The 26,352-nt window shown below is 42.0% G+C and overlaps 2 protein-coding genes across 2 annotated transcripts; one reads left to right on the top strand and one right to left on the bottom strand.

Moving 5' to 3' along the window:
* Positions 1-683: 683 nt before the first annotated feature.
* Positions 684-13,335, top strand: LOC124266240 (leucine-rich repeat-containing protein 74B-like). The gene is made up of 12 exons (XM_046701056.1): positions 684-888; positions 2,755-2,954; positions 4,528-4,635; positions 4,993-5,086; positions 5,121-5,173; positions 7,101-7,182; positions 7,622-7,707; positions 8,060-8,254; positions 8,941-9,036; positions 9,957-10,229; positions 10,967-11,052; positions 12,344-13,335. Exons 1-12 carry the CDS (start codon positions 798-800, stop codon positions 12,591-12,593), a joined length of 1,614 nt encoding a protein of 537 aa, XP_046557012.1. The 5' UTR covers positions 684-797; the 3' UTR covers positions 12,594-13,335.
* A 3,872-nt stretch (positions 13,336-17,207) lies between these two features.
* On the bottom strand, positions 17,208-24,701 carry LOC124266202. The gene is made up of 3 exons (XM_046701006.1): positions 23,109-24,701; positions 21,308-21,441; positions 17,208-17,539 (listed from the first exon to the last, which is right to left on the bottom strand). The coding sequence occupies exon 1, from the start codon at positions 24,477-24,479 to the stop codon at positions 23,328-23,330; it is 1,152 nt and encodes a 383-aa protein (XP_046556962.1). The 5' UTR covers positions 24,480-24,701; the 3' UTR covers positions 17,208-17,539; positions 21,308-21,441; positions 23,109-23,327.
* Positions 24,702-26,352: the final 1,651 nt, after the last annotated feature.

The raw sequence follows: 26,352 nt of genomic DNA, 5'->3' as shown, positions 1-26,352 counted from the left end.
CACTGGATTGTCTGGTCCAGACTCGATTATTTACAGACCATCGCCATATAGCTGGAATGTTGCTGTGCGGCGTTAAACAACAAACCAATCTCCCGATGGCTGGCAAAACGGCACACCAGGCGACCATGTGACGAATCAGAGGGATTATTTCGTCATCAAGTTTACGAAAGCGTATAACTGGACAGGATTTTGTCTAATTCCGACCAAATCAAATAGTTAAATAACGTTTGCTCGAAGCGTCCGCCCAAATTCCGACTATTCGGCACGAGTGTAACTTCGACATATGTGTATTTCGACAAAGCCGACTTGCGATGTTGACGTCTTATCATTCATTGTGTCCCGAACGGGTGTGGGGTGTGGGTTGGGGTTTGGGTTGGGGTGGGGTGAGGGGTGAGGTGAGGGTGAGGGTGAGGGTGAGGGTGAGGGTGAGGGTGAGGGTAGCCTAGTGGTTAAAGAGTTCACTCGTCACGCCGAAGGTCTCGGGTTCGATTCCCCACATGGGTACAATATGTGAAGCCTATTTCTGGTCTTCCCCGCTGAGATATTGCTGGAATATTGCTAAAAGTCGCGTAATACTAAACTCACTCACTCACTATTGTGTACCGTCTTTCTCCACAGAAGGGTGCCATGCTTGAAGCATCTACGACCAGTTGATTGTTGGAGTATCCTGTGACATGCCTAGGGTGGTGAACAGTCTTTCGTCACAGCCCGTTCTCAGGTCCGAGAAAGCACGAGATTTAGAAAAATGGGTTGAGAGCGTGTCCTCAGCAGTCACCGTAGCAACTGTGGATGTTGAAATGGCGGACAAAACGGTGCACGGAGCTCTCACACAACCCGTGTTGGAGGTAGTGAAACCCGAGGTCACCGTGTCACCGGACTATGAGGATGGTAATTATTACAATCAAGTATATATAAACTAAACACAGTAAACTACGTTTAAAACGAATACGCTTGTAACGAACTGACCGATATGTCGAACTGTTTCTTTCCCCTCGTCGATTTTCTTCATTTTTCACTCGAAATGGATATTACGAACCACGGTTATACCGAACTAAAATTAGCCGTCCCTTTAAGTTCGTTATAACCGTAGTGTATTGTACCGTATTTCCTAGCCTAGTATTGAAAGGGTTCGCTAGGCACTGTGAAGACACCGGTTCTATTTTCTACATAGGTATAATGGATGAAGCCAATTTCTAATGTACTCTGTCGTGATATAGCTTGACCGCCTCTGTGGTGTAGTGGTTAGAGCGTCTTCCCGGAGAGCGGAAGGTCGCGGGTTCGATCCCCGGCCGCGTCATACCAAAAGACGTTAAAATATGGTACTTGTTGGTCCCTGCCGGGCGCTCGGCATTAATGGGTACATCAAGGACTGGTCGGCTCGTAGTCGGTATAATGTGTCTGAGTGAGATCTTCATGCTTCACTGTGGCATGGTATCTCAGTGGGCTAGCACTATAAAACTAGCTTCAGTCTGGGCTAGTACAAGCAGCTGCACATACACATACACACGCATGCACGTCGTCATATGAGCGAAATATTCTGAAGCACGACGTTCAACCCAATTTCACCTCACCTCCGTGATATAGCTTAGATATTGATAGAAGCGGAGTAAAAATACATGCATTCTCTCCTTCACTGAATCAAGCTCCGGCCTCCAGTATGAAGCAGCGTACAACATAATAAAACACGCTTCTCTAGTGGACTGTATGAAGAACATATACTTCTGTTGTATGTAAGTTTATTTGGGAATGTCGCTTATTCAACATCCTTGTAGAACTAAGAAGCCCCAGTCTCTAATTAATGTCGGGCCCGACTTACCCCCCCGGGTTTGAAACGCGTTTTAAGAATAATTGTCTGGACGCTTATTAGAGGAAATACTGTCCATCTTTAATGATGTCAACATGTAGAATGACCATCCACGGGTAGTAAAATGTAGAGCGATGCGGGTGAAGTAATTCACTAAGAAATTGTCAAGTAAAACCTGATACCCATCCTCAAATTACCCAAACTGAAAAACTTGCAGATCTTGTTTTCTCTGAACTTTCCCACGATTTAAGCAGGATTTCAGCTTCACCACAGCGGTAAGATTGATGAGGGAGGAAATCCCGAGGATATCGCAAACCCGAGAATCAATAACAATGACGATTGTCATGATTCTTCTTCTCTCCGGACAACAAAACGTCCAAGGGATACAATATGGTCGTGTTTGTGGGTCTATTGTCTTATCATACGTCACAAACTTCTCCTTCAACACACATCAGTTTATGCATGTTATTGAAGGTGTATATAGGTCACAGGCGACAAATACATGATCACGTGATCTCTTCACGGCGGACCATAACCAGATCTTGCAAATGGCATCTGAACAACTTCAATGTCCCAGACATTTTCATCACACTGAACAAATGAAACGTGTGGTTTAAATCGAAGAATGTTTTCTCGTGTAAACCGGTTTAACATTGGGCCAAGGTTTATCTCATTGGCAAGGGACTATATTTTCTGTTATAAAAACGTATTGTTACCGGCGTTTTGAGGGCCCTGGTGGTCCAGACGACAGTGGCGCCGACTTTCACTATGTACATGTGATCACAGGGGCGTGTCACGTTTAGAAACAGCGTTAGAAAGACATATAGGTATATAGACCCTATCCTATTACTATATAAAAGGATGTGATGTAACCGATATCAGTATATGGTCTGTGTTATTCCATAGTTTCTCGTGTAAATATACGTGTCTGATGGAACATTTTGCTTCAGATTACAGCGATGTCTTCAAGAAAGAGGCTGTGACCACTGTGAAGGAATCCAAGACTCTGAGAGTTTACAGGAAGGCGTGCAAGCGTCTTGGTCTGGTGCAGCTCCGTACAGTTGTCGGCCAACTGGGCTCCATAGACCTGTGCTTCCGGGACTTCGCCCTCTCCACCAAGGAGATGAAGGCGCTGTGCATGGCGTTGCTGGTACGTCACGTGACATCAGCTGACGGCACCTGTCACGTACCACATGCCCCTGACTCACTCATAAATAAACTTTAAAAATAAATGTTATATTGGAAATAATATAATGGATGTATACTTCCAATCCTCCCAATTTACTGTACCGTGGTGTAGTGGATAGCGCTCTTCACGGAGAGCGGGAGGTGGGTGGTTCGATCCCCGGTCGCGGCTTACCATTACAGAATTGTCTTCAGTAACCCATGCTTGTCGTAAGAGGCGACTAACGGGATCGGGTGGTCAGACTCGCTGTTTGGTTGACACATGTCGTATCCGAACTGCGTAGATCGATGCTCATGCTGTTGATCACTGGATTGTCTGGTCCAGACTCGATTATTTACAGACCTCCGCCATATAGCTGGAATATTGCTGAGTGCGGCGTTAAACAACAAACCAACCAATTAATGGGATAGTAATAGGAAATGTCATGGTCGAGAGTCAGTATATTCTGTATGAGTCAGGTTTATTGTGTTTTACTCCACCATAGCAATAAAATTGGCATGGGCCGGGCATAGTGCCAGCTAGCAGCAGCTGCAGGCATGGGTGCATGTACATCGTTCAATAAGTGCGATATTCTTGACCCATCCCATCTCACCTCATTCACACTGCGGGGTGGTAGGGTAGCTAAATGGGCACAAGCGCCCGCAGAACACCAGGGTTCGATTCCCCACATGGATAACGTGTGTGGAGACCATTTCTGGAGTCCCTCGCCGTGATATTGCTTGAACATTGCTAAAAGCGGCGTAAAACCATGCTCACTCACTCACTCATTCACATTGCGGGGTCGGTAAGGTAACCAAGGGGATAAAAGCAAAACACCCGGGTTGGATTCCCCATGTGGATAAACTGTATGAAGACTATTTCGAGTCCCCCGCGGTGATTTTGCTAAAAGCGGCGTAAAACCACACTCACTCATTCTTATCACCATTGTCCACGTTATAAAGTGTGCATGGGTGATTATTTTTAATATTGTCGATGGAAACTTGCATAATTAAAATTTGATTAGGTAACATAAATATTTCTTTCTGAACCGGTAAAACTTGTTTTACCTCTTCTTATTATAACTGTAAGGCGTAGATATCTTTACCATAATGACTGCCTTTACTGAATTATACCGCCAAGTGTTATGGCTGCGTGTTGTGTCTGTAATGTGAATAGCATATTCTAATTTGTCACATCCACTGCATTAGCTGAGTGGGTAATTCAAGAGCAATTTGTTTGTTATGCTTATATAACGGTATGATCACTGTTGTAGTATGAAGAGTTAGTCAATACAGAGACCATATAATTATATGGTCTCTGGTCAATGCAAGGACTAAATGAATCGTTAACCTATACTGAATGTTTATCTATGGCAACATGGCCCTTTCAACAGAGCGGTGCTGGCGTCACGACTGAATTACCTCCCCTTCCACCGACATGGACTTACGGTAATCACATCTTTGTAGCAAGTTGAACAGGGTTTGGACTCTGTTGGCAATTTCCTGTACTTTGAAGTATGTTTGTTTGTATTACTGTAAGATCTTTCTGTGTTGTCCAGTACGAGAGACATATGTGGCACCTTGACCTGTCCGGCAACACCGTAGGACGGAAGGAGTTCGAGTATGTCCTTGCAGTCCTGGAGAAGAGGACCAATGTTTGTGTGCTGGTCAGTGTTTGTTTGTTTGTTTGTTTGTTTGTTTGTTTGTTTAACGCCACACTCAGCAATATTCCAGCTATATGGCGGCAATCTGTAAATAATTGAGTCTGGACCAGACAATCCAGTGATCAACATCATGAGCATCGATCTACACAATTGGGATACGATGGCATGTGTCAAGCAAGCCAGAGAGCCTGACCACCCGATCCCGTTAGTCGCTCTTACGACAAGCATGGGTTACTGAAGACCAGTTCTAACCCGGATCTTCACGGGTTTGTTCTTGATATGAACTTCAACTAGCCTAGCCTCATTATACAAATTTAATTGATGAAACAAAAATATATGGTTTTAATAAACATGTTTCAGGACTTGTCAAACAATGAACTCTCGGGAACCGGTATCCGTCAGTTGGCGGATTTCTTGCGACGATGTGACAACGTCACTGATATAGACATCTCAGGTTAGTCTTCTGTACAGGTGAGTCTTCTGTACAGGTGAGACTTCTGTACACAAGGTTCGTTTGTCTCAGTCTGAGGTGTGCACAGTGGTAGGTGAGAGAACACGAAATCCGTGCCACACTCGCACGCACGCACGCACACACAGTGAGTGAGTGAATATTACATATGTTATATTTGGGATCCTGGATTCCGGATTCCGGATGTGACTCAGTCTAACAAAAGTACTAGCATCTGTACTTTACTCAGACAGAGCAATCCAAAATATATCATGTCACATTTGACCACTTTTTAAATAACATTGTGTATACATAGCTTTCGGTTGAGTGAATGTTGTTTTTATATCGCAGTAAGCAACCATTCAGCTGTATCTCATCTGCCTGCGCATAGTCCCACCTGGACCAGGTAAACCAATGATTGAGAGCATGAGCATTAAAGCCATCTTGAACCGACGACATGCGCAGTCAGCCAACTCACAGAGCTTGACCGCTTATATGTCAGTAGTCTCTCGAACATACATATGTGAAAGCTACACGGGTCGATCAAAAGTACGTAGCCTAACTATATTCTCGATGTCCAATGTTTGAAAAGCTTCCATTTTATTTTGAAGGAATCGTTAGCAAAGCCATATCCAAAATTTCACATGTGTGGGTAATGTGGTTAACCAGATATTTGTCATCACAACACATTGGGGTATAATATTTCTAACAAAATTGCAGAAAATGAAAAACGATTTGTCTTTTGGTACCTCTTGGATAATGGTATGCCCTCAGATAATGTCATATAAAATATGTTCAGTATAGTATTGGATGACTTCCCGTCATGATCAACAGTCAAAGATTTGGATTGCCTGATTTATATTTAGTCGGGGGCTATTTTTTAAGGACACCCCCATTTTAATCTTTCAAAAACATTGTGTCCAGATATTCAAGCTGGCACTGTTTACAATATATTGTGAGCTGACACTTGTGTGACCATTCAGTATTTAGTTTGAACCCTTGGCATCATGTATGCATAAGTGAAAACATTAGAATAAGCTATGCCCTTATGATTACGTCATCTGAAAGGGGATGGGTAGTGTCTCCAAAACAAGCTCTTTCAGTCAACATGAAGGGGGAGTCACTTTAACAAGCGATTGTAATTTCAAATTGCTTTTTATGAACTTTAATATCTAAGTGTGATTCTAGGGGACTTCTATCAATCTCAAACACACAAAATATTTCTTGCATATTTTGTTTCCTGAAGTTTTTGATGCATTTATTGTAGATTTTGCGTTTTTTGAGGGTACCAAGATAAAAGGTCAAACAAAATGGGGATCGTGAGACTGGAACATAGCAAAACCAAATTGCTTGAGCTTGACAGATAATATGTAGAAAAATACAACATAAAAATAACTGCATTTGTATCGTTTTCTTGGTGATTCTACATACTTTTTGATCGCCCCTCGTAGTGCACGAACAAACGAGGTGTTGACGTACGACAGTGGGGATAGAGGCAATACGAACTTACGGAGTCATTACTTACCTGGGCCCCGTTCCTCAAAGCAATCGTAGCGCTAAGATGATCGTAACTCCCATACTTTAACATAGACTTACGACAGTCGTAGCGCCAAGATGATCGTAACTCCCATACTTTAACATAGACTTACGACAGTCGTAGCGCTACGATCGCTGTGGATAACGGGGCCCAGGTAGGGACTAACGGGATACGGACTCTCGGGGTCCAGACCATATGGACTAACAGGATATGACTAAGTATGACTAACGGGATATGACTAACGGGACACGGCTAACAGCTTTGTGGGGTCGGTAATAATATGGTTCCGACTGTTGGGGTCGAGAGAAATGCATACATTACAACAAGGTTCTAATATCACGTTTAAATTATTCTGTATTTCACTTTTCTCTTAAAACTATCAATAAATAGCAATTGACGTTTCTCAAAGTCAATTCATATAGAACCTATACAGTCCCTCACCGTTATGTTATCTTCATACTCACGTGCCTCACTCTGTGGCAGGAAAACAACTCACTCAGTCGTCTCCGCCTCGCCCACAACGAGCTGAGAGAAGCTGGTGGGAAGATCATTGGTGCTGCATTAGGTAAGTAGCATTCAACGTCCAAGACAGTACCCATGTTTTTAATGTTTTTGGTTGGTTTGTTGTTCAACGCAGCACCAAGCAATATTCCAGCTATATGGCGTCGGTCTGTAAATAATCGAGTCTGGACCAGACAATCCAGTGATCAACAGCATGAGCATCAATCTACGCAATTGGAATACGATGACATGTGTCAACCAGGTCAGCGAGCCTGACCACCCGATCCCGTTAGTCGCTTCTTACGACAAGCATGGGTTGCTGAAGACCAATTCTAACCCGGATCTTCACTGGTTAATTTTAAAGCATTTAACTTTGGAATACAGAATTTGTTCAGAAAACGCTCTGGAACAGCCCATAGCTCTGCGACAGGTCCAGATAGTTTCTAGGTAGCAGCACAGAGATACAGTCACCATGCTTATATTCTCCATGTTGTGTCTTGCAGTAAAGAATCGCCATCTGGAAGAACTAGACATGAGCTGGAACCACCTGAGGCAGAAGGGAGCCATCAGTATAGCTAAGGGCTTGGAGGTTAGCGTTAGTTCCTATACACGTAGAAAGGTGTACTTGTCTCAGCTCCGATAGTCCAGAGCATTCTATGATAGCACTACATGAATTATGAAAAATACTCCAGAACAGTTCTCGGTCACATCTTCTTTTGTGCGTGACCTCACCATCCCCATCTTCCTACAGATATGGTAAGTTACCAACACTACTGCTTCCTCCTGGTGTATTGCACTCAGAATGGAACTGTGGAAGTGGTGTCCAGAATGGAACTGTGGAAGTGGTGTCCAGGTGATCTTGAGGAGGGTTTTTACTTCGCGTTCAAGGTTGCAGTTGTTGTTTTCATTTACATCAATCAAAATATTTTGCTTCTTTCCAGACAAACACATGTATACAAACTGTAAACCTGTCCTGGAATGGATTTGGATTCGAGGGTTCGGTTGCCCTTGGTGATATGCTAATGAAGAACAACACTATTACGTCACTAGATATATCCTCAAACCGAATCAGTGCTGCAGCTTTACTGGAAATCATCAAAGGGTTATCGAAGAACCGGACTCTCACGACGTTAAAGGTGAGTACAGTCATCACTTCATGTACTGATAGGAACGTTTGTCCACACTGCAATATAACTGTAGCACTGTATCAAAGCATGTCCAAGGTGAGCAGGGTTGGTCCCGTAATATAAGGAGCCGCACTCCACTGTACAGAGTGTTGTCCCTTTGCTGTACTAGGATCAGCTGACGAGATTTGAATCTTAACTTGGCCCGATTATGAACCTTGGTTGACGCACACCATACCCAGTTTTAGTAAAGGGTCACGTATGAGGCACGTTTCTGGAGATCCTAGTCGTGATTGTGATGGAATTCTACTGCCTGTGTCGTAAAACAATATTCATTCGTTCACACAACTGCTCCAAGTTGATCCTGACAAGGTGAAAAGATGAAATGCAGAAAATGTTCTGTAAAAAGGAGTTAGTATGGTTTTACGTCACTTTAAACAATATTCCAGCAATATGACGTCGGAAGACACTAGAAATGTGCTTCAAATATTGTAGCCATGTAGGGAATCGAACCCGATCATTGGCGTGACGTGCGAAGGCTTCAGTCGCTAGGCAACAGCACTTCTCCTTTTGTATACTGAAATGAATCACAGCGTTAACCAACAGTTAGCTCATTGACTCAGACAAGAAAGAAATATGGTTTGTGTAACAAGATTTCATTGTGTATTATTTCCGTGGAATATGTGTTTCATTTGTAGATTGGCCACAATCCTATCACGGCCTCCTTCACCAGTGTCCTCCTGGAGGCGATACTGAAGCATCCTCACGGAGCAATCCAGCAGCTGCACATGGACGTATGTTGACCCTCCCTTCCTCACCATCATCTTGGAACATCATCGCCAGTAAATCATAAAAATGAAATGTTACCTTAAAATAAATAAAAGTCAGAAATGTAATTTGAAAGACTTTAATTACGGAAGTTATGATTTAATAATGTTATAAGTAGACAGGTTTATACAGGATTTATAACTGAATCATATCAAGAGTACGTTGTTTGTCAGAAAACTGTGATCGTCGGTTCTAATCCAGGTTCACCCTGATATTGTTTCTTGGTTTGTCTGTAAGTGCTCAAGGGTTTTACTACAGTGTTAAACATCCAATACACGTATAGCTACGGGTTCTAACCCACATTTAGCTGACATAACTGCACAACTGAAATAGTGAGTGAGTATGGTTTTACGCCTCTTTTAGCAATGCTCCAGCAATATCAGGGTGGGGACACCAGAAATGGGCTTCACACATTGTACCTGCACAACTGAAAATAACGTACGGTTAAAAACGGATTTTAGCCGAATTCAGTCACTAGAAATATTCCAAAAATTAGGAGCTGCAAATTCAGGTATTGTATCAGGTCACTAAACTCTTGGCCGTGGGTTTCACTACCGTGGTAAACGTCTGACATCAGCATCACCACTGGTTGACTTGCAGTGATATGTCCGGAATACTCCTCAAGAGCGGCGTTAACCCCAACTCACTCACTCTGACATCCGTATGAAGAATCATCTGGCATCGTTGTGAAGAATTGTATAACTTGTATGGCCTCTAGCTTGAGGACAACAGCTGAAATCGTGATAAGCAGTCATTCGCTCTGTAAGGGTTTGTGATACACGGAGCTGAAAATTAACAAAATGGCGTTATCTTCCTAGCAATATTTCTGTCCACTATACCTCGCTGAACGAATATAAACATATCTGACATCTCCTTCCTCCTTCAGGGCGTGGTGGTCGACAAGGAGTTCGAGGGTATTCTCGAGAAGATCCGGGAATCTCGCTACCTGGAAGTGACGTACGAAGTCTCTCTACCAATCACGAAGAAGACTCGCGAGGAGATGATGAAAGAGCTGCAGAAGCCCCAGGCGTATAACATCGACCCCCTGCACATGTTGTACCTGCTGAAGGAGAAGAACAGAGCCCGGGACTTCTTCGAGAAGATCAATAAGGACAAAGACGACGGGCTGACGAGAGACGAACTCTTCCTGTTGTTTAAGGTATGTACTTTTCAACAATTTCGTCCAGGATGTTAACTGTGAAGACACCAAAATAGGCTCCACTCTCTTTACCCATACAGGGTTATCCCCTCTCCCGTTTAGGGGGTGAGGTAAAAAATAATAACAATAAATGCAGTTTCATGTATTTTCTATTGATTTTAAATATATTTCCTTTAAAATTGGTTTCCTATGAAGTAAAATCGTTGCTGCCTTTCTGAACATTGTTGAGGGGGTTCAGTTCAGCGACCTTTCTTATTGTCAGGGAACATTGTCGCTGGTGTTTGCCACTGTCCTGAGTACGCGTTATATATTAATAAACAAGGAATGGAAAATGTGTAAATTCTGAATCCGAACCCAGGACCAGTATCTGAAAAACAAAGAACCAGTATCTTAAAACTTACCCTTCATTACCAACCTGGTGATCTCAAAGTTAAACCTTATTTATTTGAACAGAAATACCATGATGCGATATTTCGAGTGTAGAATAATTTCCCAGGAAAGTGCTTGACTTCGAGATATCCGGACAGGCTGTAGACTAGCCTCAGAAATTATATACTACTCACACGAAGTAAAGGACCATCTGGTTCGTTCATATTACTATGGTTGATCTTGTAAAGTGATGTGAACTATTGAGGTGGCTCTAAACTTAGAGTAGTATAGATTTAGCAGATATTTATTAGTATGTATTCGATTACCATCTAGTAATTGTGCTAATTGTTGGCTATTGTTGTTGTCAGGAAGCAGGACTGCCGTGCACGGTGTCCGTGGTGGACAAGATCATGCGGTTTATGGACACTAATGGAGACGGTACCATCGACCTTGCGTAAGTAATTCCATCTGATAAACTGACGTACGAAAGAAAGCATACAACTGGTAAATACACCTGGTTTGAAGGCCATTCTTTTGATTGGTAATCTTACACATCACAAACATTATCTACCTGATCATTGTCTACCTATGATGCTGACAAAACATCAGGGACCGCTCGCACAAAGCGGCCTTAGTACTAAGACGATCGTAAGTTATACAAGGGATAATCTTAGTCTCCCTGGTTATAGTAACATAGACTTGTGACGGTGCCAAGATTGCTTTGTGCAACGGGGCCCAGGTGTACATTGTTTGCAGGTCATCGTGAGTTTCAAGAATACCGAAGTATTCTTTTGTCTCAAGACTTGTATAAAAGTGTCTAGTTCCATAAACACCACAAATGGTACGTGTTGACGTGACTTGGACCACTCATGCCATGACATACACCTCATTTCCAGTGACGTAATCAACCCAACTCATGCTCGTTTTGTAAAATTACTTTTCCGCGATGTCAGTAGGCCGCTTTTGAGTTTTGAATCGTCTTCATGCTCGATTATGCATTATCGGGTCATTATTTGTTAATGTGTTGGTCGAGATTAACATAGAACGTTTCAAACTTGGTGAATTGACTGCCAATACCCGGTGGTGAGTCCGGCTTGGAACAGTCTCCAAGCAACCTGTGCTGGCCGTAAACCGCACCCGAATGGACCAGGGCCTAGATTTTCGAAGCTCTCTTAGCGCTAAGATTGTCGTAAGTTAATGTTATTGTATGGCACTTACGACTATCTTAGCGCTAAGAGAGCTTCGAAAATCTAGGCCCAGGTGATCAGACTCGCTGACTTGGTTGATTATAGCTGGACGTTGCTCAGAATATCGCTCACTGGATTGTCTTATCCAGAATCGATTACTTACGGTTTCGCTGCCATAGACCTGGAATACTGCTGCGGGCAGCGTTATGAACAAAGAAGATAGTTGCATGGATTTATCAACATCAATTATCCACGTGTATATAACCCTTCTTCTCCACATTTCCGAAGGGCAGTGGGATAACTTAGTGTTTAAAGCGTTAGCTCGTCGCCGAAGACCCGGGTTCGATTCCCCACATGGATACAACGCGTGAATCCCATTCCTGGTGTCACCCACCATGATATTACTGGAATATTCATAAACGCGGCGTAAAACCATACTCACCCACGTTTCTATACATCACCAGTACGTTGCATTTGTTGTCATAAATAAATTCCATATCCGTATGAGTATCCATGTTCGACAAACAATGCTTTAATCTCGGTCGTGCTCTTCTTCAGGGAATTCTTGGCGGGCGACAAGAAGATAAAGAAGTACTCGCGGGAACACTTGAGGAACTCGCTGGCCAAGCAGGAAGACAGCTACGCCAAATACTCTCGGACGTTCCGGAAGGCCAAGATCGACCCTCTCACTCTTCAGGTGAAGGTGGAGGACACATCCAAACAACTCTCGCCAAACACCCTACTGCCGCCCCCTACCGGCATGCCCGGGTCACGAAGGGGGAGCACCGCTTCCATGAGAGGGAACTGAAGGACATGCACTTCCTGATCGTGTCTGTTGTCAAGTGACCGTGAATGTATCAGCAATATTGACTGTATTAGTGACCAACACATTCACAAAGTGAAAGGAAGAGTAAGGGTATACCTCAGCCCGACAATATTAATGGTATGTGCATCACAGGACACGTTGTTGCGTGTGTTAATCCAGACAGCCAAATGATGGGTATGTCTGTTGACGAAAGTGGCAATTAAGTAAGGTGAAACATCATATAGTGCAGACAGGAAGGTTTCTTGCCCACAAAAGGAGGGTGGGAGGGTGCACAATCTGCAGTCACAATTCAAAGGGCGCTAACTCTTACTTCCTAATCTGGAAGTAATATTAGTTACAGAGTTATCTCCCACTCGATTCGTCTCCGTAGAAGAGATTCTCAGCCTTCGCTTGGGGGACTCGTGTACAGTGCACATGATTATCAACGTGAACGATTATAATGATTCAATGTCTCAGGTATCTTTGAATCAATGTTTAAACCTATTCAACACGGAATAACCTGTCATCAAAATCGCCGTAGCGTTCTGAGAACTATATGCGGCAGGATTTGGCGTGACAGGGTTCAGCGACGATTCATATATCACCACTCCATTGCTGACTTGTAGGTAGCGGAATTAGCCGAGATTCCCGGAATGTGTACGACCATTCCGATATCACACGCACATTTCTTTACCCAGTGTTTCTTGGGGACCGGTTCGGGTATAAATTCCACTCAGGGCAGACTCTAGACCTTCGTATATCACGCATACCTCCTGTAGAAACGCATCAGGACTCGAAAGATATAACCGGAATACATCGAAACAAGTGATACCAGCAAACCCCTGCCGACATACAAAACAGGAATCTGAAGAAAATAAAACATTGAAATTCAATTCTTTTATTATGTTTGATAGAAAAAGGTTTCCAGTAATATAATATACATATATTAATCAGAAAGCAAATAAAGTATAATATAAAGTTTAAGGTCAAACTGTTATTTTTAGGAATCCTTAAGTTTAATGTTTACACAGGGTTTAACCTTGACTTATAATACACTTTACGGGTTCTTGCTGGAAATATATGAGGTTCCTGTATAGTGTTGAAATGGTGTAGTAGTGTACATTCAAATAATTATTCAAGAGCCTGGAATGAATCAGTGATCACGTGGACAGTGGTCACGGTCTGATGACAGTGGTGATTGTGACCACAGATACGTACTTTGTGATGCGCTGTAGGAACTCTCTTGGTATTTTTGTGCGTCTCTCCGGATGCAGTAGTTGGGGGGTTTCTGTGTCCATTCGCCACATTTCTGCGTCGGGTACAGCTGTGGTTTATAGTTGTACTGACTGAGTTTGGTTTACGCCGCTTTTACCAATATTCCAGCAACAGCACGGCGGGGGACACCAAAAATGGGCTTCACACATTGTGCCCATGTGGGGATTCGAACCCGGGTCTTCGGCGTGACGAGCCAACGCTTTAACCATTAGGCTACCCCACCACCCCGGTTTATAGTTGTAAATGGTGTTAAAGGAGACAATGGAGTGATCAAAGTCGCCAAAGTTCGCTGTGCATAGTTGCTGCCATGGGCACGCCAGAAAGTCATAATGGGTTGGAATCCGGGTTCGACTCGAATATAGTTCTAGATCTAGCAGCAAACCCATGCTCGTGGATTTCGACAAAGTGATTAAAGTCTGAGAGCTGCATCACGATCACACCCTCATATACCTGGAATACCGTTGAAAGCGGCGTTACAAGCCGAAACGTTAGTCTCATTAAACAATTCAGACAATGACCTACTTTTCAGCCGATCCGAATTTTCTCGTGTGAAAGTGACACTACAAACAACCATGGTTACCCTGATTTCCAATTCCTTGTTTCATGAGAAAATGGTATTTACAAATGAATTTTAAACTTTAATAAAATCGTATTTCCGTATTTTATGGCGAGGTTTAACAAAGACGTCACAGACTGCCTGTTTGATGAGGTCGTAAAATGGTTCACAATTCATCTGGCTCACTGGTTACACCTGTTATGTGTTCTGTGCGCTTATTCAATGTTTCTATTTTGTGTAACGTATGTTGAAATATACAAGTGTACATATATCAAAAATACTGGACTGGTAATTGTCCTAAGTTGCGCAACAGGACGGAACCCGATCAGCAGGAAACAAGACTGTTGTGTGATCAATGTTTTGACTTTATCAAAGTCTCTCAACCATCGAGCGGTCTAACACCCGTGAAGATCCGGGTTAGAATTGATCTTCAGTGACCCATGCTTGTCGTAAGAGGCGACTGACGAGATCGGGTGGTCAGGCTCCTTGACTTGGTTGACACATGTCATCGTATCCCAATTGCGTAGATCGATGCTTATGCTGTTTATCACTAGATTGTCTGGTCTAGACTCGATTATTTACAGACAGCCGCCATATAGCTGTAACAGTGTTGAGTGCGGCGTAAAACTAAACCCATTCACTCAAGCGGTTTAAGTTGGTTGGTGCGTTCTTTAACGCCACACTGAGCAATATTCCGGCTATATGGCGGCGGTCTGTAAATATTCGAGTCTGGACCAAACAATCCAGCGATCAACAAGTTAACATGAGCACCGATCTACGCAACTAGGATAAGGTGACGCGTGTCTACCAAGTCAGCGAGCCTGACCACCCGATCCCGCGTTGATCGCCACTTCCGTCACCGGAGCGAGGGTTACTGAAGACCAATTCTAACCCGGACCTTCACGGGTTCCGAGCCGTCTCAGACGGACGAAAGCCATTACGCTGTAGGTTTTAGATCGGGGTTTGATTGGGAGATACCAAGGCCCAAGAAGTAATATTATCAGTTTCAACAACTGACGAGTCGGCCTTGGGTCCCATTGTTTTAAAAGATGATGGATTGTCTTTTAGAAGACCTGAGTTTCAGGACACATTATGTGTACAGGAAGCGCGAACAATCTTGCTGTTCATGTTGGTAAAACATCAAGGAAATGGCTCTCCACTAAACATATAATAGTACGCTTTCCCACTAAAACCGGGGTATAATGACACATTTCAACCGCCTCACGCTAGAAACCAGACAGGTGACATATTCTATTACCATTTCCCTAACGGAGTTGCCTCCCTTGTAGCAATACCACCCAAGCAGTTTGTATTCGCATACACGACAGACATAATATTTCAATTCTCATAACGCATTACCGGATCTTCCATGACAAGCAGGCAATCTACCCAAACTGATGATGCGTGTTATTTCCCTTGACCATGGGCTTAACTACAATAATAGATCGATTTCTGCCAGTTACAAGTGGCGTAAATACAGTCATGTCCGCCTTTGAAATACCGTCCGACATGACATACGTTATATTTCACTAATATCTGCAACCAAGCTGGGGACATAATTACAGCGAGAAATGACCCCCTTGTCAGTAGTACGAAAGGTTGAAAGCTTCCAAGTTGAGGCCAAGACCTTTTGCAAACGGCTCCGACAGGCATCCAGCTAGTTCAATTTCAAGTTTGTGTCAATGTCTCGCAGTCAGTACAAAGGCATGGTTTGAGCGAGTTTTACGCCGCACTCAGCAATATTTCAGCTACATGGCGGCGATCAGTAAATAATCAAGTCTGGACCAAACAATCCAGTGATCAACAGCACGAGCATCGATCAACGCAATTGGGTACGATGACATGTGTCAACCAAGTCAGCAAGCCTGACCACCCGATCCTGTTAGTCAGCTCCTACGACAAGCATGGGTTGCTGAAGATCAATTCACGGACTTGTGAAACCAACATACCATGTTGTGAGGCCTTGAAACATGGGATTCAAACCAATGGTTTTAGGTTCCTGATAAGCACATCTGACTGGTAAATGTTAGTGCCTCAGACGGCTGCACCTCAAGAAATAAGATTCTTGAAATGCCATAAAGTCAGACAAATCTCACCTCCCCCTTGAATAATATAGGAATGACAGTATGCAATTATAGGTAGGAATAAAACCAAGGGTTGTACAAGATGTTACAGATTATCAGTCCTAAGTGGTAATATTTTGGTTAGCGCAAATATTATATTTATGAGGGAGACATAATTTGTAATCACCGAGCTGCAAGAAGAGGGAACTGTGTACATTATCAAGTCAATTTTTCTGAAAAATGAACCTCCGTTGCACTTTACAAAGGTCTTCTGTACATTACTGTTTTCTGAACATGTGGGGTTCCCTTAACAAATTCAGATGTTGGCTTAATGAAATGTTGAAATGACATATTAAAATAGTTCATTTTCTTTCTCTCTCTCTGGATTTGAATCTAATCATATCTGCACTTTTCACAACCTCCTTATCTTCAAAGTGAGTGAGTGAGTGAGTTTAGTTTTATGACACTTTTAGCAATATCATGGACGATGACACCAGAAATGGGCTTCACACATTGTACCCATGTGGAGAATCGAACCAGGTCTTTGGTGTGACGAACGAGCGATCGCTTTAACCACTAGACTACCCCACCGCCTCATTATCTTAAGAATGAACATGATGAACATCTGACACGAGAAGTCTGAGAAGTCTTCATTTTGTCCATTTTCAGAAATAAAGAATCTTCTTCATCCTCCATGTACACAGGTTACAACAGAACTCAGAGTAACAAGTAATAAACTACATAATTTAATGACAATCTTATACACAAATGTACAAAGTTTTCATTAATGGGAAGAGTCCTTCTCCTTTGCTGACAAGTCCAAGTCCGGCTTAAACTTTTCAACTGGCTTAGACACCGGCTGAGCCATCGGGGATGACTGAAACAGGGCCGCCCTGGGCGTCCAGTTCCCGATGAGAGGGGAGGACAAGAACGGCCTTGACCTCTGTGGGCTGTAGGGGCTGGTGGACACCAGTGGACTGAGAATACCTCCACCACGAGGTGATGTACTGACCTTGTCCAATGCTTCTCGTCGCAGACGGGCTGGACTAGGCCAACTGAAACGAAAAAAAATATTGAAAAGTTTTGTTTATACGCAAAAGCATATCAAATAAGAGAACTATATTTAAAAACATGTTTATGTGCTCCTTGGAATAATTGTTGTTGTCTGACCCTGCACTCAGCAATATTCCAGCTATAAGGCGGGGGTCTGTAAATAATTGAGTCTCGACCAGATAATCCAGTGATCAACAGCATGAGCATCGATTTCCACAATTGATATGATAACATGTGTCAACCAATTCAAAGAGCCTGACAATCCTGTTAGTTGCCTCTTACAACAAGCATGGGTTGCTGAAGACCAATTCTAACTGAGATCCCTTTGGAATTATATCAATATGTTAACAACCAATTCCCAAATATAACTGAATCATATTAAGAGTACGTTGTTTGTCAGAAGACTGTGATCGTGGGTTCTAATCCAGGTTCCCCTGATATTGTTTCTTGGTTTGTCTGTAAGTGCTCAAGGGTTTTACTACAGTGTTAAACATCCAATACACATATAGCTACGGGTTCTAACCCACATTTAGCTGACATAACTGCACAACTGAATTAGTAAGTGAGAATGGTTTGACGCTGCTTTTAGCAATATTCCAGCCATATCACGGCGGGGACACCAGAAATGGGCTTAACACATTGTACCCATGTGGGGAATCGAACCGGCCTGAATTGGCGTCAAAGCATGAAGAACAAGAAGAAACAATCAAAATGTTGTTAAGTGGCAGCTTTATTTTCAATATTCCAAGTGTAAAACATTGTACAAGTGATATTCAGTGAGGAGTTGTGGTGTGCCATGTTTAGACTTGTACTAGATTCAAACAGAAAGATCTGGAAAGAGCTGCAAGGAGCTTATTCCAGAATCATCTGCCTTAGTGGAGAATTGTCTTGCATCTTTATCTTAGGTATACATCAGTTGGCTCTTGCCTCTCATCTAACATTACATCTCAAGTTACCACAGAAGACCTGGCCTCAGGATCATGGAAGTGTCTTAAGTCCATATTTTGTCTTAATTCTTAAAGTTTTGACTTAAGACTATAGTCTGTTTGCAGTGAAAACGTACTGATGAATTTCACTTTAAAACAAAAAAGTAAATCAAATAAAGTGAAATTAAGATTGCGAATCCTCATAATTTTACCTTGCCAAATCGCCAAGTGAGATTCATCGGTACGTTTTCACTGCAAACAGACTATAAATTGTGTCTTAAATTGGGGATCTTGAACACTTAAGACTTTCTTTGAGAAAATCTAAAGTCTTAAGTCTGCCACTGAGTACACAGACTTACTTCGTGCTAAACAATTTTCTGACCTAGACACAATGATCCTGGGGCCAGGTGCTTGGAGATGTATATGAAGTATTTCACTGAGAAAAAATGTGTATCAAAATTCTTATTTCATATGTAACTGACATTTACTTTTATGGAATAAGATATGCCTTGTCTGTCTACAAATAGAACATGTACAACATGGCCGAACACTGTAACAAACCTATGAAATCCATAACAGACATGGCAATTTTTATTAAAATTAACCCATTTAAGAATTTTGACGTTGATAATTCTTCAGTTCTGTTAATTTTAAGATCTTAAATAGACATAAATACATAAAAACTAGAAGACAAATAAACATGTAATTTTACTGATGGTGATAAATCTAAAGTCGACTGTAAAGACTGATGACTAAAGGGAGATAACTTCTGTCACCTCTGTGTTTTAAAGGACAGTGATTAACATGATGAGATATAATCAAAGGGAATGGGTGTGTCAGTGATAAACGAAACCACAGAATTACTCAGAGATAGTGAGGGCTTGGATTTCAGTTTCAATTTGCCGTTTTTAAAATTTTCTGATTTGTAAAGTCTGTCAATTCCATGTGTTTTCCATTTTTCAACTTGCTCCATGAATTTTAAGAGCTGACTGAGTTGCAGTTACCTTTTATGATTAGGCTAACATTTCCACTCCGAATCCATTAAATGGTACTTATCAGGAAATTTTGAGATATGATCCCCAAATTAGAAATGGACTTCACACATTGTACCCATGTGGGGAATCAAACCCAGGTCATCAGCTTAACAAGCGAACGCTTTGACCACTAGGCTACCACACCGCCCCTCATAGCTAATACAATATGAACAAAACAGGCATCTAACATCAATGTTCGAAATAGCCACTGGCCCGCTAGCCCGTGGCTAGTAAAAATGCAGTCAGGCCATTAAATCTCTAGTCACTGGCCCGACTGGCTAGTGAAATTTATGGGGTCATTTTGTAAATACATGTATATCACTCTCTCCGACTTGATAAGTTCTAATACACTCTTAAATCATGCAAGATTATGGCCTGATAAGAATGTTCATCATATCAGCAGCTTAATGATGAAATCCGTGTCTACATTCAAATTTCAGGCCAGTGAATAATTTTATGGGCCAGTAACTTTCAGGCTTGCTAGCCTGTCTGGCTAGCAAAATTTGGAAACTATTTGGCACACTGTCCTACATCCCAGAATACTCACTCCAGGGTGACTGACAGACTAATTTGCTACAGGCTGTGATCAGACCTTTCCTTCAGTTGGACACCACTAGTTTAATCCAACCTAAACAGGAAGAGAGGGGGTGGATTTACCACACTTAACTCAAAAGATAAAACCGAATGAGACAAACCATTGTTTCACACACCAATCAGCCATATTCCTGCTATATGACGCAGGGCTTTACCTTGTGTCCTATATTTCAGGGTCCCTGGGACTCACACTCTTAATTTTCAAGGGTCCTGGACTACAAATGGGGGTCCCAGACACTTAAATATTATTATTAATACTGTGTTGTAATATTGTTGTAATTCAGTTACTGTTATTGTATTGTGTATCATGAACATCACATTGTTACAGTAATTGAATTGCAAATAATACCATAACCCGGGTAGTAGCAGACTCATTGATAACTTATTGTTACTTGATCGAAATTTTTACAAAAAGTATTTGGACTTTTTCTGCGTCCCTGTGGAGGTGCTAATAAGTTTTGTTGTGTCCATTGTCAATTTTTATGAATATAGGACGCAGGAATTCGCGTCCTGTAAATCCCTGATGATGGTAGCCTGTTAATGAGGAGGTTTGGATCAGTGCTTAACATTGTGAGCAGTGATCCATCTGTTGGCGTAAAATGACTAGGGGTGGGTATTGCAAGGAATTTTCATATTGCGATAAATTGCGATGCGAAAGCATGTACTGCGATATGTATTGCAATATATTGCAAGAAGTTTTCTTTAACAAAAAATATGTATAATCGAGTTAATGCTTGATTTATAAAGTAAAAACACAACAAAATCACAATGCTTGATTAGGCGTTAATAAAAACTTTTAATCTTGACAAAATAAAAATGTAAATAATGTTTGGCACAAATGAAACAAGGAAAGGAACAATTTAAAAAACGGAAATATCCGAAGATTTCCGAGTGTTACGAAGTTTTCCGAATGCATGTCAAAATACCGGTTTTCGATCAGCGTATCGCAATACGTATCGTTTTCATGTCTGAACCGGTAAATACCGGTAAACCAGTTATATTGAGCAGCCCTAAAAACGACATGCAGTCAAGCAAGTCACTGAATCTGATCAACACATTACATGTTCACTCACAACATACCTTGCTGGAGATACATTTCCACCTTGGATTAATGTGATGGTATGTAATTTTGTTCATGTGACCACTATTGATTCCTGTCAAATTGCAATACAGGTTAAAACGAGAACTTGAGGTCAACCGGCTAGTGATGTCTTACCTCTGCTTGTTGTCGTTAGCCAGTGAGGACACTCTCTGCAACCATCTCTCAATCAATGGGAACTTGCCGCTGTTCACTCTTGGCCGGTTCACTGCTCGCAAAGGACGTCCAGGTCCGGCCTGGCATGCTTCAGTCTGGAATCAGTACATACAGGCATTGTACTGACTGATGTGGAACCGGTTCATACAGATTGTACATGATGTGGAACCAGTACATGCGGATATTGTACAGATGATGTGGAACCAGTTACATACTTGACATTGTACTGACTGATGTGGAACCGGTTTACGGGTTCATACATTGTACTGATCTTGAACCAGTTCATACAGACATTGTACAGACTGATTTGGAACAGGTTCATACAGACTGATCTTTCATACTGATACAGCGGTTCATACCAAATGATCCTGAACCGGTTCATATGGATATTGTACAGACTGATCTGGAACCCGTTCATACAGACATTGCCCGTGAAGGTCCGGGTTAGAATGAACCTTCGGTAACCCATGCTTGTTGTAAGAGGCGAATAACGGGATCGGGTGGTCAGACTCGCTGACTTGGTTGACACATGTCATCGGTTCCCAATTGCGCAGATCGATGCTCATGCTGTTGATCACTGGATTGTCTGGTCCAGACTCGATTATTTCCAGACCGACGCCATGTAGCTGGAATATTGCTGAGTGTGGCCTAAAACTAAAATCACTCACTCATACAGACATTGTACAGACTGATCTTGAACCTGTTCATATGGATATTGTAGAGACTGATCTGGAACGGGTTCATACAGACATTGTAACAAATGATCTTGAACCGGTTCATACAGACATTGTAGAGACTGATCTTGAACGGGTTCGGTTCATACAGACAGGTTGTACCAAACTGATCTTGGAACAGGTTTATACAGACATTGTACAGACTGATCTGGAACCGGTTTATACAGACATTGTACCAAATGATCTGGAACGGTTTATACAGACATTGTACAGACTGATCTGGAACCGGTTTATACAGACATTGACAGATTGATCTGGAACCGGTTCATACGGATATTGACTGATCTGGAACCAGTTCATTGTACAGACTGATCTGGAACCGGCTTCATACAGACATTGTACCAAATGAACTGGAACGGTTTATACAGACATTGTACAGACTGATCTGGAACCAGCTTATACAGACATTGTACCAAATGAACTGGAACCGGTTTATACAGACATTGTACAGACTGATCTGGAACGGTTTTATACAGACATTGTACAGAGATCTGGAGCGGTTTGTACAGACTGATCTGGAACAGGTTCATACAGACATTGTACAGACTGATCTGGATCGGGTTTATACAGACACTGTACAGACTGATCTGGATCGGGTTTATACAGACATTGTACAGACTGATCTGGATCGGGTTTATACAGACATTGTACAGACTGATCTGGATCGGGTTTATACAGACATTGTACAGACTGATCTGGATCGGGTTTATACAGACATTTACAGACTGATCTGGATCGGGTTTATACAGACATTGTACAGACTGATCTGGATCGGGTTTATACAGACATTGTACAGACTGATCTGGATCGGGTTCATACAGACTGATCTGGAACTCTTTTATACAGACATGAAACAGACTAGTCTGAAACCACTAACACTATAGACATTGTACAGACTGACCCAGGAACCAGTGAGGTCAGACAGACATTGTAGAGGCTGATCTGGAGCTTGTAGTAAAACCTCCCTTATTTCATTCTCAAAATGACACTGTAGACAACACTATATAGAAACCAAATGAGTAACCTACCCATGAATATATACATTCACTGGGGTCATTGAAGCCTGGAAAAAGAGGGCTTGTACTGGCACAGTTCGTTGTCTCGTGGTATATTTTTCATCACAGGAAATGTCAATGGTCATCAGTTTAGGACCTTCGATGTTCAGAAGTTGATTCCTCATCTTAGAATCTTCTAGCAAGACCTTGGTGTTCAGGAAAACATTATTTACTTTTGATGTATGTAAAGAGTCATTGAGAACCCAAACATTTGCAACTACGACAAGAAGGGTCAGACCCTGCCGTTCTGGGGTCAAGGCCAACCAACACCGGAGCAGGTTGATCAGAAGATTCTTCCTCCTCATCCAGATCCAACATTTTGGAATTTGAGAGAATACGGAAGGCATCATTTGCATGGTGTGAATTGCCCAAAGGAACTGATATTTTACCATAGGGACACCCAACCATCCTTCCGATTGACAGAGATGACTGTTGCTCTGGTGTAAAAACCAGTTTCCTTTTCAAATCATCACAGAGATTTGTGACTGCTGTATTGATAGACACATCTAGTTGGTTCGGTGTTCTGAAAGACTCGCTGTCCGATCTCGGTTGGGACTCTGGGGTGTGAAATTCCTCATCACCACTTGATAACTTCATGCCGGAAAATGTTGCCAAAACACTATCATCAAAGCTTGTACTACCTTCAGAGTCCAACCTTGAAGGACTCGAAAAGCTTTCATTCTTTGAAGGTGAAGATCTGTCAGTGTTTGTATTTCCAAGGCCCTGTCGGTATGCCCATGGATCCGACTTCTTCTCTTCCTCCTTTTTACCAAATCTAATGGTTTTCATGATTTGACTTGAATTCAGAACACTCTTACTTGTACCTTCTTTCTCAGGTGAGGCCACATTGGCCTTCTTTTCAGGAGATTCCCGTTCTAGTTCTGTGCCCTCCGCGGGCTCCCTATATGACCACACATCCCTTTTCCCCTGAGACCCTTCTGTCTCTTTCTCTGAGTCTGTACTACACCCTTTGGGTTTGTTATTGTTATCACAGATGGATCCAGACCCTTCAGAACCTTCTACAGTTTCGGGCAGATTCTCTTCCAGTTCCTCCGGACCTCTATTTTCTTGATTATTGCTCATTGAGGACAAGGAACTTGGCTGGATTAACAACCTCGTCTTTGGATCTAAGAGACTTGACTGCAGATCCCCTTGTGATGTGTTACAGAACACAGAGGAGTTATCCAACAGGTTCAGAGGGCCAAAGTTCTCCAGACATTCGGAGAAGACAGCTGATATCTGTTGTTTCTTGAAATGATCTTCCAGTTTCTGAAGGCCTTCATTTGTGGAGAAGTCCACAAATTCATCCAGGAATTCCCAGTACTCTAACCAAGGGATATGCATCTCATGAGCCAGTTGTCTGAAATTAGAGACACAGATGCTTAATCATTGTAGAATGATGACAAATGGATGTTCTCAGAATACTTTTCCTAGTTAGGCCAAATAAATAAAATGTTGTGGTTCCAATTACACCTATTAAAAATTTAAGGTAGGTAGGTGGGAATTTCTTTTTTTTTTACATATTTTTTTAGAAGTAAAGTACAAACTAATAACACATTTATCAATGTGTAATTGTTTATTCAATCAAGCTTGCGGCCATCATATCGACTTTCTCTATCAGAATGACGGACATCTGTTGGTGCCGGGAAAAAACAATGGTATCTGAAAGCTTATTTTATTCATTCCGCTTAAAAAAAGTAGGGTCGGCACCAGAATTCAAGGGTCTGTCGGGTAATCAGAACCACAACATTTTTTTTTTTAGGCCTTACTACTTCTCTTAAAGGGGCTGCTGAATAGCCAAATATTTTCTTCCTGGAACAAATTCCCACATAAATCCCATGTTAGTGAATTAGTGAGAGACTGGTCCTGCTTTCCACAGCAATTGCTTTGACAACACATTGGAAACCTTCCTTTTAACAACCTGAAATTCAAATTGGGATAGCTTTATCTATATAACTAGGGCTTCCGCCAATTCGCAACATTTAAATTCGACTCTTTAGTCATGAGGACAAATCCTTAGTATAGTCTTATGAAATAGTGAACCTTCCAATCCGTTCCATTCCTTTCTCTCCATCTTGCCGCCTGATCATGGTGACCGTCCTCTTGTCCCCTACAGGACTGTTGATAGGAGGGGCCATCCACTGCCTGTAAAACAGCTTGGCCTGGAACAGATGCTGGACATGGAAGTGTGTGTTTATAACCAGTTTGATTGAACATTGCTTTGAATAGTATTGCAGTCAGAAAATGGTGTGTCAGTTTGAAGTCTACAGAACATTCTGATGAGGGTCTTGAGATGTTTGCTGAAACCTACAAGCATTGGTTCGGTGCTGGCAAACAAAGGGTTTGGTTTTGGGTGTCATGCTGAACACTATGTATGGAATCTTATTTCTGCTTCAAACTTACCTGCCAGCTCTCCCATAAATATGGTTTCCTTTTGCCAAGGTTCTCAAGTTCGAGACTAAGACTAATTGTGCATAAAATTCCCCAGAAGAATTGGAATTAATTTCCAAACAGATATTTTTGTCCAGCAACTAACTTTTCAACATGTTCACTGAAAATATATCTATTTGTTATGTCCTGTATTTATTTCTTTAGAAACAAATTGTCATGGTATGATTCGCTTCAATTATATTTAACAGACTGCAGTTTGCTGTGTAGAGTATGATTGTGTATGATTGAGAGTTTCAAATAATGACTGTCCCTGACAGTTTCCTGTTACATTAAGAAAAGATAATAGTTGGAGAAAGTAAAAGTAATTTCAGCATAAGCGAAATCATTATGGATTTTGGGGTGCAGTCTTACCCTATTGCAGTAATCATCACTATTCTAGCAAAGAAGCTCACTGACTTTACATTCCTACTCAGTCTGAAGTTTCTGAAGTGAATGAAATTAGGGCGAAAACTTCACCAATTGTCAGAATAACATCAAATGTCGTGCTTAACATCCTCTAACATGAAACCAATGGCTTGCATTGTATAGTTTTTGTTTTTAATGAATATTCACAACCCAGAAATGCATTGAAAAATAATCTGGACATATTCATCATGTAAATCATCTTCCTTCCTCATCTCACCTGAGATGGGGACATAGGACCTGCTCGGGCTCTCACAGCGAGGGTAGGGTCCTTGGGACTCTTCTTCACCTGCGACCTGGTCAGGTCTGAGGAATTGTCAGGTGACCATGGTTGACCAATCACAGGCACTGTTGTGTTGTCTTC

Source organism: Haliotis rubra, unplaced genomic scaffold (genome assembly GCF_003918875.1).
Source record: "Haliotis rubra isolate DU_JTF1 unplaced genomic scaffold, ASM391887v1 Scf124, whole genome shotgun sequence".
Classification (NCBI taxonomy): domain Eukaryota; kingdom Metazoa; phylum Mollusca; class Gastropoda; order Lepetellida; family Haliotidae; genus Haliotis; species Haliotis rubra.
This window is presented reverse-complemented; position numbering and strand designations above follow the sequence as displayed.

Coding starts and splice junctions, on each gene's coding strand:
- LOC124266240 (XM_046701056.1), top strand. CDS start 798: ATGGCGGACAAAACGGTGCACGGAGCTCTCACACAACCCGTGTTGGAG. Junction 2,955..4,527: donor CGCTGTGCATGGCGTTGCTG/GTACGTCACGTG, acceptor TGTGTTGTCCAG/TACGAGAGACATATGTGGCA. Junction 4,636..4,992: donor GGACCAATGTTTGTGTGCTG/GTCAGTGTTTGT, acceptor AACATGTTTCAG/GACTTGTCAAACAATGAACT.
- LOC124266202 (XM_046701006.1), bottom strand. CDS start 24,479: ATGCATATCCCTTGGTTAGAGTACTGGGAATTCCTGGATGAATTTGTG.